General features: G+C 55.1%; 1 protein-coding gene across 3 annotated transcripts in view; it reads left to right on the top strand.

Annotated features, from left to right (window-relative positions):
* NDUFA10 (NADH:ubiquinone oxidoreductase subunit A10) overlaps positions 1–16,497 on the top strand; it is a 35,982-nt gene that overhangs the window by 14,993 nt on the left and 4,492 nt on the right. For 2 of the 3 annotated variants that reach the window (XM_036254835.1, XM_036254834.1), the window contains exons 4-9: positions 488–574; positions 1,964–2,085; positions 3,209–3,288; positions 4,255–4,309; positions 6,070–6,155; positions 13,230–13,338. In XM_036254835.1, the coding sequence (XP_036110728.1) occupies positions 488–574; positions 1,964–2,085; positions 3,209–3,288; positions 4,255–4,309; positions 6,070–6,155; positions 13,230–13,338 (539 nt within the window). Of the gene's footprint in view, positions 1–487; positions 575–1,963; positions 2,086–3,208; positions 3,289–4,254; positions 4,310–6,069; positions 6,220–13,229; positions 13,339–16,497 lie in introns of those variants that run through there. The other variant, XR_004958714.1, reaches the window with a different exon arrangement.

The following is a 16,497-nucleotide window of genomic DNA, read 5'->3' as shown; positions in this document are numbered from 1 at the left end:
GGTGTGTGCAGGAGGTGAGATGGAGCCTGGCCTGGTCAGAGATGCGGAGGCCTTGCTCTGGGAGGGTCACCACCGCAGTTGTGCTGAGTAGTCAGAGCCAGATGCCGGTGGAAGAAAGCTGGTGGTTTGCGTGAGCAGGGTTTTGGGGCGGGGAGCCGAGGAGGAGCCTAGTCTCCCTGAGGTTGGGGCAGAAGCAGGGTTGCGGTGGGCTTGGTAGGGTGGGAAACTTGTGGTTTAAAATGAAACTTTTTCTATGAATTAGATACTTTTGTTGCAGCTGACACAATGAAGCAAAATGTTCTGTTGCCCAAACCAAAAAAATATTACTTGTTTAAAAATGATTTCCCACTTAGATGTACATCTATGTTCTTTGGAAACTATTTGGAGTTGTAAATAGCTGGATTTTTCCCCTTCCTAAGATGAAATGACTTGTTTTAGTGCTTTAATTATCATGTTTAATTTTCAGTTTCTGTCCCTCTTTACGCAGGGCAGGGTGTCGTGTTGGAACGCTCCATCTACAGTGACTTTGTGTTCCTGGAGGCGATGTACAAGCAGGGCTTCATCCGGAGGCAATGTGAGTCTGTCCAGCGCCTGGGTGGGCCCGCAGCCTTGCCAGGGCTCGGGACACTCACCTTCAGCTGGTGTGTGTCCTGTGCACGTCTGCCATTCCTTACGAACTTTCCAAGGAAGCAGATGGCCCCTCCACCCCTTTCCCTCTGAACTTAACATCTGTGGAAGTGGAGTGCTGTCCAGCCGCACACAGCCCGGGCCCAGCTCCCACACTGCCTCCCCCAGCTCTACGCTGTCTCCCCCAGCTCCCACGCTGTCTCCCCCAGCTCCCGCGCTGCCTCCCCCAGCTCCCGCGCTGCCTCCCCCAGCTCCCGCGCTGCCTCCCCCAGCTCCCGCGCTGCCTCCCCCAGCTCCCGCGCTGCCTCCCCCAGCTCCCGCGCTGCCTCCCCCAGCTCCCGCGCTGCCTCCCCCAGCTCTGCACTGTCTCCCCCAGCTCCCACACTGCCTTCCCCAGCTCTGCGCTGCCTCCTGCTCCCACTGTGGGCGGGAGGCCTAAGCTGTTCTTTGGCCGATAGATGGAAGGTCCCTGAACTGTGCAGCTTCTAGTGTGTTGTTCTGTGCAGTCAGAGGTGCTCACCCGGTGCCTGCACCTGCCGGGCAGCACTGCCGCCCCCCTCTCCTCCTCTCCGACACCCGCTGCTCAGAGGCTTCTGGGACAGCAGCTCTGTGCTGGGCGTTGTTCAGAGTCTGACAAGTGGCAACAAGTGGCACACGGACAGGAGGAAAGGCCTCCTGGACAGAGGTTGCCTGACCATGGGGGCGATGGGAGCCCGCCTGGTGGGGCCCAGTTGTTGTGCCCAGGAGCATGCTGGGTGGGTCGGGCTGGGAAGAGGCTTTGTCAGCCTGTGGCCCTTCCCTGTGCTCTGCCAGCTGGAGCAGAGGCAGCTCGGCTTGGGGGGCAGAGTCAGTGTGTGGGTTAGTGAGTGGGGGACGGAGGCCAGGCAGTGCTGAGTGAGGCCAGGCGGTCTGCTCCTGCGTGCCTGCGCCCCCTGCTGTTGACAGGACACCATGTGCCTGTACAGAGAGCAGCCGGAGCCCTAGCCTCTGACCAGGATGCTGACGCTCACTAGACAGGCTGGCGGCAGTCGGGGTCGGTCAGCAGCCCCCCAGAGAACAGGCTGTGTGCAGGCACTGTGCCAGGTGCCAGGGAGAGGAGCTGGGTCAGACGGGCTCTGCCGGCCTGCGGCGGGGTGGCAGCGCGTAGCAGCCGGCGGAATGCTCTGGCCCGGCACTCAGGAGCGGGGAAGCGGGGCGGAGCGCCGATTTGCAGGATTGCTGTGAGGGCGGCAGAGCCATCACGGGACACGTGCAGCTGCTCTGACAGCTGAGCCGGGTGCGCTGTGGAAATGCGCGGACTATTAGGATGACGGGCAGCGTCTCCCGGGTGTGCCAGGTGTGAGCCACTACAACGAGGTGAAGAAGGTGACCATCTGCCAGTACCTGCCCCCTCACGTGGTGATCTACATCGACATGCCCGTCCCGGAGATCCAGAGTCGGATTCAGAAGAAAGGAGACGTGAGTCGGCTCCCTCGGGGCTCCGTGCTCGGCCCCTTCCTCCCCGCTCGTCTGCAGCAGCAGGCGGGAAGTGACTGCTGGCCGGTGCTGCTCTCCTCCAGTGCCCTCCAGTCCCCAGTGCCGCCCCCTCGCTCCCTGTGCCTGTGTCCCTACACCGCCCTGCAGGACGGGAGGTCTGCTGACAGGATGCCCGCGGTGCAGTGCCTTCCACTCACGACGGTTTCCCGCCTGTTTTCCTACGACCCAAACCGATGTCTGATATTCCCACTGCCGTCTGTTTAACTCAGTGGCCTCTTCCCTCTTTCCCTGCTCACTGATGCTGGAGAAGTGCAGTGGTCCTCTCCACACACGCCCACTGTCTCGTTCCTCAGTTGAGACCGGGTTCAGTGGCGCTGGCTCTGCGGTCTGACGGACCCAGGGAGTAACCACAAGGACCACTGCACCTGTGACCACTTCCTGTTGGGGACTGTCACTCCCACAGTGAACATTTCCATGGGGGAAGAAGGACCTTCTTTTTGACACTGGGATGCAGATGAGAGTAGTTTTAAGTGGCCCTGAGACCTCTTACTGTCACCCCAAGAGTCCCTGCAGCAGCCAGCAGGAGTGGCTCTGAGGAAACACTGTCCACTGGTTGTGTCCACGGCGCATGTGTGCACAGGGGAGGGCAGGGAAGGCTGGTTGTGTCCGCGGCTCACGTGTGCACAGGGGAGGGCAGGGAAGGCTGGTTGTGTCCGCGGCTCACGTGTGCACAGGGGAGGGCAGGGAAGGCTGGTTGTGTCCGCGGACAGGGGAGGGCAGGGAAGGCTGGTTGTGTCCGCGGCTCACGTGTGCACAGGGAAGGGCAGGGAAGGCTGGTTGTGTCCGCGGCTCACGTGTGCACAGGGGAGGGCAGGGAAGACTGGTTGTGTCCGCGGCTCACGTGTGCACAGGGGAGGGCAGGGAAGGCTGGTTGTGTCCACGGCTCACGTGTGCACAGGGGAGGGCAGGGAAGGCTGGTTGTGTCCGCGGCTCACGTGTGCACAGGGGAGGGCAGGGAAGGCTGGTTGTGTCCGCGGCTCACGTGTGCACAGGGAAGGGCAGGGAAGGCTGAGTGGTTCACCCCTGTGCTCTTCTGCTTGTTCAGCCACACGAGATGAAGATCACCTCTGGCTACCTTCAGGACATCGAGAGTGCCTATAAGAAGACCTTCCTTCCTGAGATGAGGTGAGCTGAGGGCGGGGCTGTCTGTGGGACGAGCCCTCCTCCTGACGCCGTGCTGCACAGGAGCTCTGTGTGCGGGAGGCTGTCGGGGTCCAGTCTGCTCTCTGTAAACAAGAATGACAGCAGGCTTTTCAGTGTGATTGGGTTGGTTTCTGGTTTGCTTATTTTGTCAGTTTTCTTTGTCTTGTTTGTTATTTTATTTTATTTTTTTATCCTCACCCAAGGACATTTTTCCATTTTTTGTTCAGATAGAGTGGGAGGGAGAGAGAGGAAGAGAGAGAGAAACATCGATGTGAAAGGGACATATCGAGTGGTTGCCACCTGCACGACCCATCTAGGGCCGGGGACAAACTGCAACCGAGGTACGTGCCCTTAGCGGGAACCGAACCCGGGTCTCTCTGGACCGCAGGCCGACGCTCTAACCGCTGAGCCAAACCGGCCAGGGCTCTTTTGTTATATTTTTAATGTTAGAAATAAACTGAAGCTGTATTTCGGTGTGGGTTTTGGCCTGAGAACTTACGTATTTCTACTTTAGGGGACAGGTAACCCTTCACGTTGGCTAGAAGGACAGCTTGGTGCTCAGGGGTGAAGTGTGAGCAGTGTCGGGCACTTTGAGTGGGATCTGGGCTCCTTTGTACTTTCTTGTAGTGAGTGCAGCCTGCGTAGCAGTGGAAGTGACCTGTGTGCCCTGCCCTCTATAGACACAGGTGGCTCTGCTTTCTCATGCCTGTGGGGTGGGGACAGCAGGGAAGCCAGGAGCAGGCCTGCCACTGTCACCGTCCAGTCACAAGCAGATTCCTACCTGTGCCTCCTCTGGACCCAGTCCGGTCATGGGAGCCCGTACAGGCCCAGCCCAGCACCAGTTCAAGGACGTGTTCGTGTTGGTGGGGCGACTTCAAGGCTAAGTGCTCATTTGTATGGTGATGTAAACTTGGGAAGTTTACGTCGGCCTCCATCTTTCTCTTGCAGTGAGAAGTGTGAAGTTCTGCAGTACAGTGCAAGGGAGGCTCAGGATGCAGAAAAGGTAAGAAGGTGGCTGGAAAATGCATTATTAAATCTGATTTACGTATGATGTTCCTGCAAGTCAGTGTCAGTTCCGTCCCAGTGGTCTGGGAAATGGCTGTGTTACAGTCCAAGAGAAGTTTCACGCCCATCACACTCCTGGTCACAAGGTTGTGATTTCCATGGAAATAGTTCCGTTTCTGTGGTCCTAGAGCGACAAAACGTAAGGTGCAAAGGGCCGCAGGCTGCCTGCTACAGCATTGGTGACACAGACGGTCACGTTGAAGGTTGACTTAGTTAACAAGAAAAATTTGGTATGTCAAGGTACCAGCTTTCCCCACCTTAGAAGGTGCATTTTGTAAAAATTCAAGTGAATCTTAGTGTAATTAATAATAGCCAAAAAAACTTTGAAAAGAATAATACAGGAACATCTCCCTCCCAAATACAAAAACATGTTAGAGTGTGGCGGTGACGGCGCTGTGGTGGTGGTGCCAGTGAGTGGGACAGGGCAGTCCAGAAACAGGTGCATCTGTGTGTGCACGCGCTCGCCTGTGTGTGTGTGAGCGCTTGCCTGTATGTGTGTGTGTGCGTTCATATGCTCACCTGTGTGTGAGCGTGCTCGCCTGTGTGTGTGTGCGCATTCATATGCTCACCTGTGTGTGTGTGTGAGCATGCTCGCCTGTGTGTGTGTGTGTGTGTGTGTGTGAGCGCTCACCTTTGTGTGTGCATGCATGTGCTCACTGTGTGTGTGAGCGCGCTCACCTATGTGTGTAAGAGCTCTCACTTGTGTGTGTGCACGCACATGCTCACCTGTGTATGTGAGTGCTCAGCTGTGTGTGCATGTGTGTGAAACTCTTGGTTTGGTAAAGTCAGTATTTTAAAGGATAATGAAAAGGTAGAGGAAAACTGGTTATTTCCTGAAAGGTATTGAGGCGGTTGACCACTCATTTGGTTAAAAAAACTTTTTAAGTACCATCTCATATATAATAAGCATAAATTACTTTTTTGGAAAAAGGTATAAGAATTTTAGAAGCAAAGCCAAGTTTTGTGGTCTGGAGGTGACGTAACAGAAGGTCACAGAGCCGCCCGCTTCCCTGAGGGACACCCTGAGCTACCTGGTGGTCGCGGGGGGCGGCCAGGGCTCCAGGCCACTGCAGAGCTCCCGTTACGCGTCATCCTCTTCCCAAAGGACTCAGCCACGTTTTGTTTTCTTCCCGGCCTCCTCATGTTGCGGTGACTTGTTTCAGGTTGTTTTGACATCTGACAGGCTAGCCAGGTGGCATGTGTTTGAGAAGAGGAGGAACGCGGTTCAGCTCTGAGGCCCATTAGTTGGATTCATCATTGAATATAATCAAATTCTTGGAGGCTGGACGAGCTCTCCCAGCTGGGTGACCGGGGGGTGGGGGTGCACCCTGAAGGCTGCTCCCTGGGAGCCAGTGTCCAGGCCACGGGCTTCGGGCACGGGCCTCTCAGCCAGAGGTGCGCAGTGACTGGGAGGAAGCGAGTCGTCTGCCACACACGCTGGCCCTCCCTAGTCTCGGTCTCCTCGCCGGCCCCCCCAGACTGCCAGGTGATGCCCACTGCCCCAGTGTCAGCAGGGCGAGACGCCCACATCGCGGGGTCATCACTCAGCCCCCACTTTACTGAGGCCATCTGTTTGGACTCTTTTTTTTTTACTTTTATGGTGTGATTCTTCTCGCCTGATATTTGTAGTTTATGGTGTATTAAAATGTGTCATTTAAAATTAGATTTCCCATTAAAATTGGAATTCCTTCTGTCCAGGTGGTGGAGGACATCGAATACCTCAAGTGTGACAAGGGGCCGTGGCTTGACCAGGACGACCGCACCTTCCACCACCTGCGGATGCTGTGAGTGTGGGGCCCGGGGCGTGGCCAGGCGCACCAGGGCTGTGTTCGAGCGCCTGCGGATGCTGTGAGTGTGGGGCCCGGGGCGGGGCCAGGCGCACCAGGGCTGTGTTCGAGCGCCTGCTGATGCTGTGAGTGTGGGGCCCGGGGCGGGGCCAGGCGCACCAGGGCTGTGTTCGAGCGCCGTGCGTTGCCTGCTGTAGACACTTGCAGACTTGTGGGTGAGTGTGTTTCGTGAGGTGTTGCCAGCGCCAGCCTGCACTGCAAGCGGGTTTCCTTTTCCCTCCCGAACAGGCTGTGGTCTGATAGCCCGGCGACTGATCGGGTTGCTAATTCAGCAGCTGCTTCACCTTCACCATGTGCCGGGCAGTTTTAGATGTAGGGGACGTGTTATCAAGTAGAACTCCTGAGTCCAAGATATTTTGTGGGGGAGATAGAGAGCCCAGATCAAGAGAACTGTTGGTGCTAAAGGCAGTGAAGGAAGGCAGCCCTGAGTAATGGGACAGTGTGTGACCGACGCCCCTGTTGGGGAGAGCACGTGGAAGGCCTGTCTTCTGAAGAGGCCTGACTGGCGCAGGCCTGGGCCTGTGGTGTCCGGGTCAGCATGAGGCAGGGAGGCCGGGTCCAGGAGAGGCCCTGAGCAGGAGCTTGGCGGGAAGGGATGCCTAGCGGCTCAGCAGTGTGGCTGGAGCAGAGGAGGAAAAGTGAGCAGCTTGCCCTGGTAAGGAGGCCGAGGGGCACCGAACACACGGTAGGTCAGGCTGTGAGGTCAGAGCCCTTCCCACTCAAGGTGGGAAGCTGGGAACCAAAGCCCCAATCACAGCGACATCATCTGTGATTCTGCTGCATGAGCTGATGCTGAAAGTTCCGTGCGAGTTCTCACAGTCTTTAAAGTGGATGTGATCATATGTTTCTAAGTGAAAAGTACTTTGCACATCTTTGTATTCTTTTTTAAATGTGTTGTTATTGATATTTTAGAGAGAGAGGAAGGAAGAGGGAGAGAAACATCGATGTGAGAGCAATACATGGATTGGCCGCCTCCTGCACTCCCCCTGCTGGGGATCAAGCCCACAACTCAGGCATGTGCCTTGACAGGAAATCGAACTGGGACCTCTCAGTCCATGGGACAAGGCTCAACCCACTGAGCCCCACCGGCCAGGCTGTATTCTGTTTTTAATATCATGAGCATGTCTGTAGTTTAGTAAGTGTTTAAATTTTTGATTTTTCTTTTTAACTGTTCCTCGCATGTGCTGTCTGAGTCCGTAGATGAGGTAGAAGTCAGGGTTGCAAACCACGCCTGTGGGCCAGACCCAGCCCTCTGCTGTGGAGAATGGCCTTACGCTCTTCAAGGATCGTGAAAGAGAATGTACAGTGACAGCAACCATGTGTGGTCTCGAAGCCTGACGCCCCCGTGGCCCCTCACCGAGAAGGTGTGTCGGCCCAGCACAGGCCTGCTCGTCCCCATCTCTGGAGTCCAGTCCAGTCTGTCCAGCCGTTTTGATTTCTTCGCATCCGGAGTAGAGCAGTGAGCATGTCGTTCACATTCTTGCTCCATTTCAGGCTACTCTCTTAAGGTGTAAGAGTGGAGTTACTGGGCCAGGCTGTCTGAGTGCATTCTACGACGCCTGATGTCTGCACAGTGTCCTCCGTCCTCCGGAAGGCGTGGGCCAGCCGGACTCGCCCTGTCGTCTGCAGGGCCCTCTGAGCCTGGGCAGCTCAGCGCAAACTTCAAATAATTTATATTTTTATTGGCTATTTATTTGTCCTTTGTAAATGTTCTCATGTTAATGATCTTTTTAAAGAATCAGCTTTTTGTTTTGACGACCTGGACTGTTTTTGTTTCGGTGTCGTTGCTCTCTACTCGAGCTCCTAGAGTTTCTCCTTCTCCGTCTTCTTCCTTCGGCTTCTGTTGCTCTTCACTCTCACTTCCTAAGGTGGAAGCTTAGAAGATCGATTGCAAGTCTTTTTCCGATATGTGTCTTTAGTGTATACATTTCCCTCTGCTTGAACCCCATTGTGGTCTGAGGACTGGCTTGTATGATTTCTGCTCGGTGGTTTTGGGTGAGATGCTGTGGGCCAGGCACGTTTTGGTCTTGATGTTCCAGTGAGAACGTGGTGGGTCCTGCTGTTGCTGAGTGGGCCAGGCTGGTGGCTGCTGTGTTCAGGACCCTTCCCTCGCTGCTGCCTGTCTGCTGGGTCTGCCGGCCCAGGAGGAGGAGCGTTCGGGTCTCGGGCTGACAGGGCAGCTCGGTCTGTTTCTTTTTGGAGCTGTGTTGGTTTTGCCTCGTGCGTCTTGACGCCCTATCGCTGGGTGCGGGTGTGTTTAGGTGATCGTATCTTGGAGAGTTAACTCATTCACCATCACGGAATCCCCTCTTCATCCCAGGGAATTGTTCTAGTTCTGAAGTCCGCTGGTCTGGAGTTGACGTATCTGTTCCAGCTTGGTTAGTGTAGGTGTGGTCTGTCCTCCATGTCTTCCCTCAGCCGGAGCCTGTGTGGACGGGGTTTCCTGTAGACAGCATGGAGGGCAGGAGGGCCGGCTTCCAGCTGCGTACTCTCAGTGTGAACTGGGATCCCACTTAGTTTTCTGAAACTCTGTGCTTAACTTTTCTTTTGTCTAGATCAGTGTTTCTCAACCTTCCTAATGCCGCGACCCTTTTTTTAAATCCTCACCTGAGGACATTTTTCCATTTTTTGTTCAGATAGAGTGGGAGGGAGAGGGGGGGAGAGAGAGAAACATCGACGTGAAAGGGACACATTGAGTGGTTGCCACCCGCACGACCCAACCGGGGCTGGGGACAAACTGCACCCGAGGTACATGCCCTTAGCGCGAACCGAACCCGGGTCTCTCTGGACCACAGACTGACGCTCTAACCACTGAGCCAAATCGGCCAGGGCCCAACGACCCTTTAATACAATTCTTTATGTTGTGGTGACCTCAACCATAAAATTATTTTCATTGCTACTTCATAACTGCAATTTTTCTACTGTTATGTCTTAGGCGACCCCTGTGAAAGGGTCGTTCGACCCCCCAAAGGAGTTGCAACCCACAGGTTGAGAACCACTGGTCTAGATACTTATATTAATACTTTTGTCTAGGTGTTTTTGCAAATGTACCTAAATGAAGTTATGTACAGCATATTCTGAACCTTGCTTCAAAAGTCTGCCCCAAGGTCAGCGCCTCAGAAACTCCCTGGCCCCACAGCACTGCTGTCTGGGGGGGCTCCCCTCCTCTCACAGGTGGGAAACGGCTCAGAGCTGACTGGCCACGGGCACAGGACAGTGTCTGGGGGCTGCGGTGTCGCCCGTGGCTCCTCCCTGTGGCCCTGTGCACGGCCATCTTGCCCTCCCTCCCTCCCTCCCTCCTCGGCCCAGGCTTGGATCCCGTGGGAGGGTCGCCTCTCGCTCAGCGGTCACCTGCCTGGACCTCCTGTTCCCTCTGGTCCCTTCCTTTTCTTACATCCCACCCTATGGTCGCTGTGCGCTTCTCCTGTGATTTCTCTCTTATTACTTCTGCTCTGGGGTTTGAGCCCCTCATCCTCGAGCTCCAGTCCTCCGGTCAGTTCTTCCTTCATCCCGCCCGCCCCCTGGCACATGCCTGGCCAGGTCCTTGTCCATCAGACTGTCCCAGCGACGAGGCTCTCCTCTCACAGGACCCTGCGGGGGCAGCGCTGTGCTCGTCATGCGGCCCAGCTTCACTTTCCCGATTCGCAGTCCTCGTCCTCTGGGGGGCTCCCCCCTACGTGCCCCGCAGGTCACCCGGCCCAGCCCCTCCCCACCCGCCCTGCAGTTATGCGAAAATCCAAGCACTCACTTTGTGTTTCCTGGAAACCTCTTGTCTTTTCCAGGCTGTTGCCGTACGCGGATTTATATGTGGTCACTGTTATTATCAGCTCCTGCTGGGCAGGGTACATAATATCACAAGAAAGGTGACCTCCTGATACCCTGCTGAGCCTGGGCCACGTGGGTCACGTTCTGACCCTTCACGGGCTGCGGCTGTTTTCTAAACATGACCTGGGGTCAGGCTAGACCTTGTCCGAATTCCCTGTCTTAGAGTCACACTGTGTGGGTGCTCAGTCCATGGCTCTCAGCACGGGGAGAGGTCCTGACCTTCCCTGGACGCTCACAGCCGACATTCAGTCCATGTTCAGTTCTTCCGCTGTCAGTGCCCCTGTCCTGTCCCCCCGGCTTTGCTCCCTGCCCCAGAGACATCCCACCGCAGTCAGTCGTCACTGTATTTCATCCCAGTTCCATTTCTTAGTTTGGGGGATTCGAGTGAAATTATGACCAATTTTCTGAGATAATTGCTGTAAACATGCCATTTACGAAATGAGTTGTGCTCATTTTGTCCAAAACTTGACCAAATTATTGGTTTAGAGCGTTTCTGTGCCGCCTCGGTGACGTGTGTCGGTGTGTAGTCACGTGTGTGCTGATGTGCGCGGCACCTGGCCCTCAACCTTGGAGGTCCTTGTGTCCGTAGCCGTGACCCGAGACCTGCTGGTGCCTGCTGTGGGCTCCACTCCTGCGTGGGGACTGGCTGGCATTCGAGCCTCCGCCTTCCTGCCGCTCCCCTCTCCACCCGCCCCTCTCCCTCCCCAGGTGCTGACCCTGACCCCCGAGGGCGTCTTTGTGCCATGGCTTCTAGCGTGCAGCGTTCACATGAACTTGCCCCTCGGGAAAGACCGAGGCATACGCTCTGGACGTGATTTAGTAGGGAGTGTAGACTTTCTGTTAACTGAAGAACAGTTTAAGTCATAAAACGTACTTTACTGACTTTTTTCTGTCTTTTCCTGCCTCGCTTTTTTGTTTTAAAATACATGATGTAGCAGCCTTTTGTAGACCAAACTCGAGCGCATTGTCTCATCCGGGCACTGTGCTTAGATGTTAAGAGGCTGCATTGTTCTCAGTCAGGGTTTGAGTTCTCCTTAATTAGGCTAAGTGCTCTGTGCACAGAATGTTCGCTTTCGCTGCGTTTTCTTCCTGAGCCTGAAAAGCTTCCTGTTGTCCTCCCTCCTTTCTTACCCTGGGTCTGGACTGTGCGGTTTGCGAGGGAGTGAGGCCTGGGCTTCACGGGGGAGGGTGGCGCGGCCCTCCTGACGCCGTCATTCAAGCCCATGCTGAGACCGGGCTCAGCAGTGCTGCCAGGTTTAAGGAAGTTGTGAGCAGCTGCAGATAGTTTTTTAAAGCAGATTGTTCAGGTACATCCTTTTGTGGAGGTTGTGTGTACATGTAATTCTGCCAAATCGAACACAGATGGCGCTGTTGCTCTGTGTAGTCCACACGTTTCCGGGCCCAGCCGGTAAGTTCTTCCCAGTCTTCCAGAATTTTAACAGATTTTCAAGCTATAGAGAAAACCAAATCATACCCACCTACATCTTTGTTAATATTTAAACATATGAACTTCATTTTTAGTTGAAATTGTTTATTGTGAGATCACTTTTAAAAAATTGTCAATGTATAATAAGAATAGAATGACTATTGTGTTAAAAATAAAAAGGTGTGTATTTCTACATCACTGATACGTCCTTGTGAAAGGTACTCTGTAGCCACGTGCTGTCCACTCCAGTCTGAGCGCCCACTCAGGCCAGGGCCTGGTTCCTGGGCGTCCCCGGTCCCTGGGTGGCCCCGCCGGGCATCTGCGGGCGTTAGGGAAGCAGCCTGCGGCCCTGGCAGCGCTGCGGGGGTGTCTGGTTGGTGGATACCAGTCAGGGCACGGGTGACGGCTGGAACTGGTGGCACCGGCTCTGCCTTTGCAGCTGTCCACGCTCGCTCGCCTGCCTTGGGTTCTGCCGCTCTGCAGTCCTCTGTGGGAGGGACGGAGGGCCGCCGGCCCTGGAGTGGATCGGCTGTCCCGCCGGCCGTGCGGCCTGCCTGGAGTGTGGGACAAGCTTGGGTTTGCCCGGTAGGGCTGGACTCACTCTCACCGAGCGGCTGAGAGCCAGAGACGTTAGAGAACTTCCATCTGGACCATTACAAGCAGAAGCTTCTGCCATTATAACTCCTTAATGGGAAAGTGGCCATTTAAAATAATTATTTTTTTTGTTTTGAGCCCTTAAGAAAGGAGACTTTATTTTAATGCTTCTTTCTAAAAGTTCCAAAAATGCTTCTCATCTTCAAGTACAATGGGTGTAGTCAGACTAAATTAATTTAAGCAAATTACAAAAGTATAAATATTCTAGCATCTAGCAGAACAAAATGAGGAAACAGGGAGAGGGCCCCATGATGTCTATTTATCGGTGCCGAAGAAGGCGGAGAGCTAGACCTGTCTAAGTGATGGTGCTGTGACCGTCCAGTGTGGGAGCTCGCCCCACCCCCACGCCCACCCTGGAGCCTCGGCAGCTCTGCTGGATCCTGCAGAGGACCCCGCCTTTGGGAGAGGCGGCACCGAGCTGTGCGGCCGGGGACCTGCTGGCTCAAGGCTCTTTCCCTCAAGACTCATTCATTCTGCAAAATTTTAATGAGGACACTGTGCATGGCATTGTACTGTATGGTGTTTGCTTTTACCTTTTTATTCCTGCTATTCCTATGGGATTTTTTTTTTTTATTAATCTTCACTAAGGATAATTTTTCCATTGTTTTTAGAGTAGAAGGTAGGGCGGAAGGGATGGAGAGAGAGGGAGACAGAGACATCGATGTGAGAGAGAGACATGAACTGGTTGCTTCCTGCACACCGGGGATCGAACCTGTAACCCAGGTACGTGCCCTTGACCGGGAATTGAACCCGAGACCCTCTGGTGCGAGGGCCCACTCTAGCCACTGAGCCACCGTGGCCAGGGCCAGGCTCTTCCTACGTTTAAAGCACACTTTTTGTTTCCAAACTATATCCATTCCCAAAGGTAGGCGCCCAGCCTGAGGCTTTTGAAAGAGCCCACTGAGGTGTGAAAATCATCCCCAGAGAGCAGCTGCACGCAGGCCTGCCGTCTCTGGGGTGGGAGCCGCGCCTCGAGCTGCCTGCCCGGGAGTCCTGGCGTTACTGGAGTGCACGGGGTTTCCGGGACGACGTGTTCAAAACAACCTCCCAGCCCACGCTGTTATTTACGTTGATGCTCCGTGTGACCCATGTCTTCTATTTCCTAGGGTTCAGAATAAGCTGCAGGTGCTGAATTACACCACCATTCCCGTGTATCTCCCAGAAATCACGATCGGAGCGCACCAGAGTGACCGCGTCTTCCGGGAGTTCTCAGAGGTGAGACCTTGAAGCCGGAGAGCTGAGCACTGCGGGGGCTCAGACTGGTGCATCACTTCTGAGAAGGGTCGTGGTTGTCTTTATGATTTGTCTTAGTGAAAGAGCTTTCTTCTCACCGAAGTGACTCTCCTTTTCTCCCCTAACTGTGCTCTGGAAGTTGACGCAGTCCTCAGAGCCGGGCCGCGAGCAGGAAGACGCTCTGGCGGCGTGTGCACGGGCAGCGTCCTCATCAGCCTGGCTGGTGTGCCGCTGTGCTCCTCAGCCTCCGTCTGCACGCGTGGCGTCAGCTCTGACGCGGCGTCGCCTTGCTCTCCGGCGCCCGCCCGCTAGGAGTGGGGGTTGTCTCTGCAGGAGGGCCTGGCGCAGACGGAGCGCAGTGCAGAGGCAGGGCGGCCCCGCTGGACAGCGCGGAGGGCAGAGGCCCGGCGGGCGGCTGTGTTGTTGGTCCTATCTGATTTCCAGACCTTTTCAGTGAACCATCTGTTTTCACAACGGTGCGGAGCCATCCGAGGGAACACGTGAACTCAGAGAGCACCCGCCAGCTCTGCTGAGAGCCTCGCCCGAGCGAGACCTTCCCGGGGCCGTCGGTGGGCAGGGCGCAGGCCGCCTCTGCCCGCTGGGGTGGGCTTGTCCGTGCAGACGTGCGGCATGCTGTGTTAAATCAGACCCGAGCAGGCAGTCGGCAGTAAGTTGAAAGCTGATAATTTTGCGGGGCTGTGATCTCTGACATGAGACTTGCAGGTTGCTTGAAGCGTGACTGGGTGTCCAGGTAGCCCCACTGCCTCCTCTCTTCCCCGAGGGACTTGCCATTTTCTCTTCAGTAAGTTCTTTGGGTTGTGAAAGTGATTTTGTTCAGTGTAGAGGGTTTGTCACCTGCATGTTTGCTCTTCGTTCTGGTCTCTGGTGTGAGTGCGCCAGAGCCCGCCCCTGTCCGCGGGGCTGCGCCCCAGCTCTGCTGCGCCCACTTTCGTGTGCGGTCCTGCCGGGCCCCTCTCTCACATGCTCATTCCCCGTCGTCACAGCGACCGGGGTGCAGCTCCTGCCTGGTGCCCGGGCCCAGCCTGTGCCCAGCCCCTCCTGTACTGTGCAGACGCAGCTGACACCCACCGCCTTCCTGGCTCCCGGCTGCCGGCGGGAACGGAACAAAAAGTGAGGCAGAACTTGCCAAACGATGGTGACGCGTGCTGTGGGGAACGTCACGTGCCCAGCAGAGGTTTGGCAGAGCCCCTGTGCTGGGGCTGCGTGGAGAGGTCTTGGTGTGACCAGGAAGGCCTCACGAGGAGTAGGTGTGTAGGCAGAGCTGTAGGGGACGGGGAGCAGTGGGCGCTGAGGTGGAGAGGCCCCCGGCGCAGAGGAGGGGAGGCGTTTTCTAGTCAGGACAGTGGAGGCCACTGTGCTGGTGCAGGGAGGGGGGGAAGGGAGCGGGGAGACGGCTTGTCTCTGGTGGACCGGGCAGGAGGGGGACGGACGTGCGGCGCACTGGGAGCGGATTGGCTGGGGGCGCAGGCAAGGCCGGGAGAGCGTCGGGAGGCGGGTCATGGAGCACACGTCAGAGGGCAGCCTCATCACAGCTTCTGAAGAGTGGTCAGATGGATGGTGGGTCGGGCCCCAGGATCTGTTGAGATTTCGTACTGCCATGTCAGGGCTCAGAAACTGGGACTCGGGTTGGACGCGGGGGAAGATCAAGAGTTTGCTTTGGACACGGTCTGTTCGAGATGCTTAGTATCCCCCTGAGGGCTTGTTGAGGAGCAGTCAGGTGTAGTGAGTTTGGAGTCTGGCGGTAAGTGAGGGTTGTGACTGACATTCCAGGTCATCGTGTGGTGACCTTTTTTTTTCTTTAAGTCCAGGGAAAAATATCCCTGGGTGAGGATTAGAAAAAAAGTCTCACTATATAAAAAGAAAAAGAAAAAGACAAGCCAGCAAATGACAGTTTTATCTGTCTAATCTCCCCCTCCTCGTCCTGCCTCACTCCCTGGACAGATGTCTGGTCGTGGGCTGGAGGCTGTGACCATGCCGTGCGGTCCTGTTTCTGAGTGTGGGTCTGGTCATCTCCCGCAGTGCTGCGGCCACGTTCTCTTCCTGCCAGTCTGTCCTCGGGTAGACGGCGAGGGGTCCCTGCCCCGGTCTCTGCCATTGGAGGAGCCTGGTGCCGAGGGTCCTGCGCCACCCCCGGCCGGTCGCTCAGACAGTTGCTAGGACAACGGAACCTTCTTGTTTCCCTCCTGCTATTTTTATTTCTTTACTTTTAGGTTGTTTTCAGTTTCAGTGTCCAGTACTCCTTACTGTTTTTAAAAATAGAGATGCTTAATAACTTTAGTATGTGAGCACTGTGTTCTTGCCTTTGTGAAATTCACTTTAACAGACAGACTTGCAGTAAACAGAAAAGCATTAGGCTCAGTTCATTGACTTGATTGTTTTAAATTTCCTCTTGACATTCAAACCTTAGCACTTTTTTTTAATCCTCACCTGAGGATATTTGTTCTTTATCTTCAGATAGAGTGGGAGGCAGAGGGGGAGGGAGAGAGAGAAACATGGACGTGAGAGGGACGCATCAGTTGGTTGCCTCCTGCATGACCCTGACCAGGGCCGGGGATGAACCGCAACCGAGCTACGCGCCCTTGACTGGAGTCGAACCTGAGATGCATTGGTCCGTGGGCCGACGCTCTAACCGCTGAACAAAACCAGTCAGCGCGACTTCAGTTTTTTTATACTTGATTTATGCTTAATAGTAATGGAAAGTTGGGGAAATTGTATATCAAAGAATTGACTCTAATTATTTCTACAGTGCTCTTTGTTTTATTTATTAAATATATTTTTAATCCTCATCTGAGGATATTTTTCCATTGGTCTTATTAAAAATTGTTTTCTTTATTGATTTTTTAGAGAGAGAAAGGGAGAGGGAGAGCGATAGAAACGTTGATGAAAGAGAACATTGACTGGCTGCCTCCTGCTGCCCACCCTGGGGATCAGGCCATAACCTGGGCATGTGCTCTGACCGGAACTGGAATCGAACTGGCGACCTCTGGGTGCGTGGGTTCACCCTCAACCACTGAACCACACCGGCTGGACTTTCCATTGATTTTTTTTTTTTAGATTGGGAGGGAGGGGGGGGGAGAGAGAGAGACACACACACACACACACACCTGCGTGAGAGACACA

The sequence above is a fragment of the Molossus molossus genome, unplaced genomic scaffold (genome assembly GCF_014108415.1).
Source record: "Molossus molossus isolate mMolMol1 unplaced genomic scaffold, mMolMol1.p scaffold_m16_p_11, whole genome shotgun sequence".
Classification (NCBI taxonomy): Eukaryota; Metazoa; Chordata; class Mammalia; order Chiroptera; family Molossidae; genus Molossus; species Molossus molossus.
Note: the sequence above shows the minus strand (reverse complement) of the source record. Positions and strands in the feature narration are given on the sequence as shown.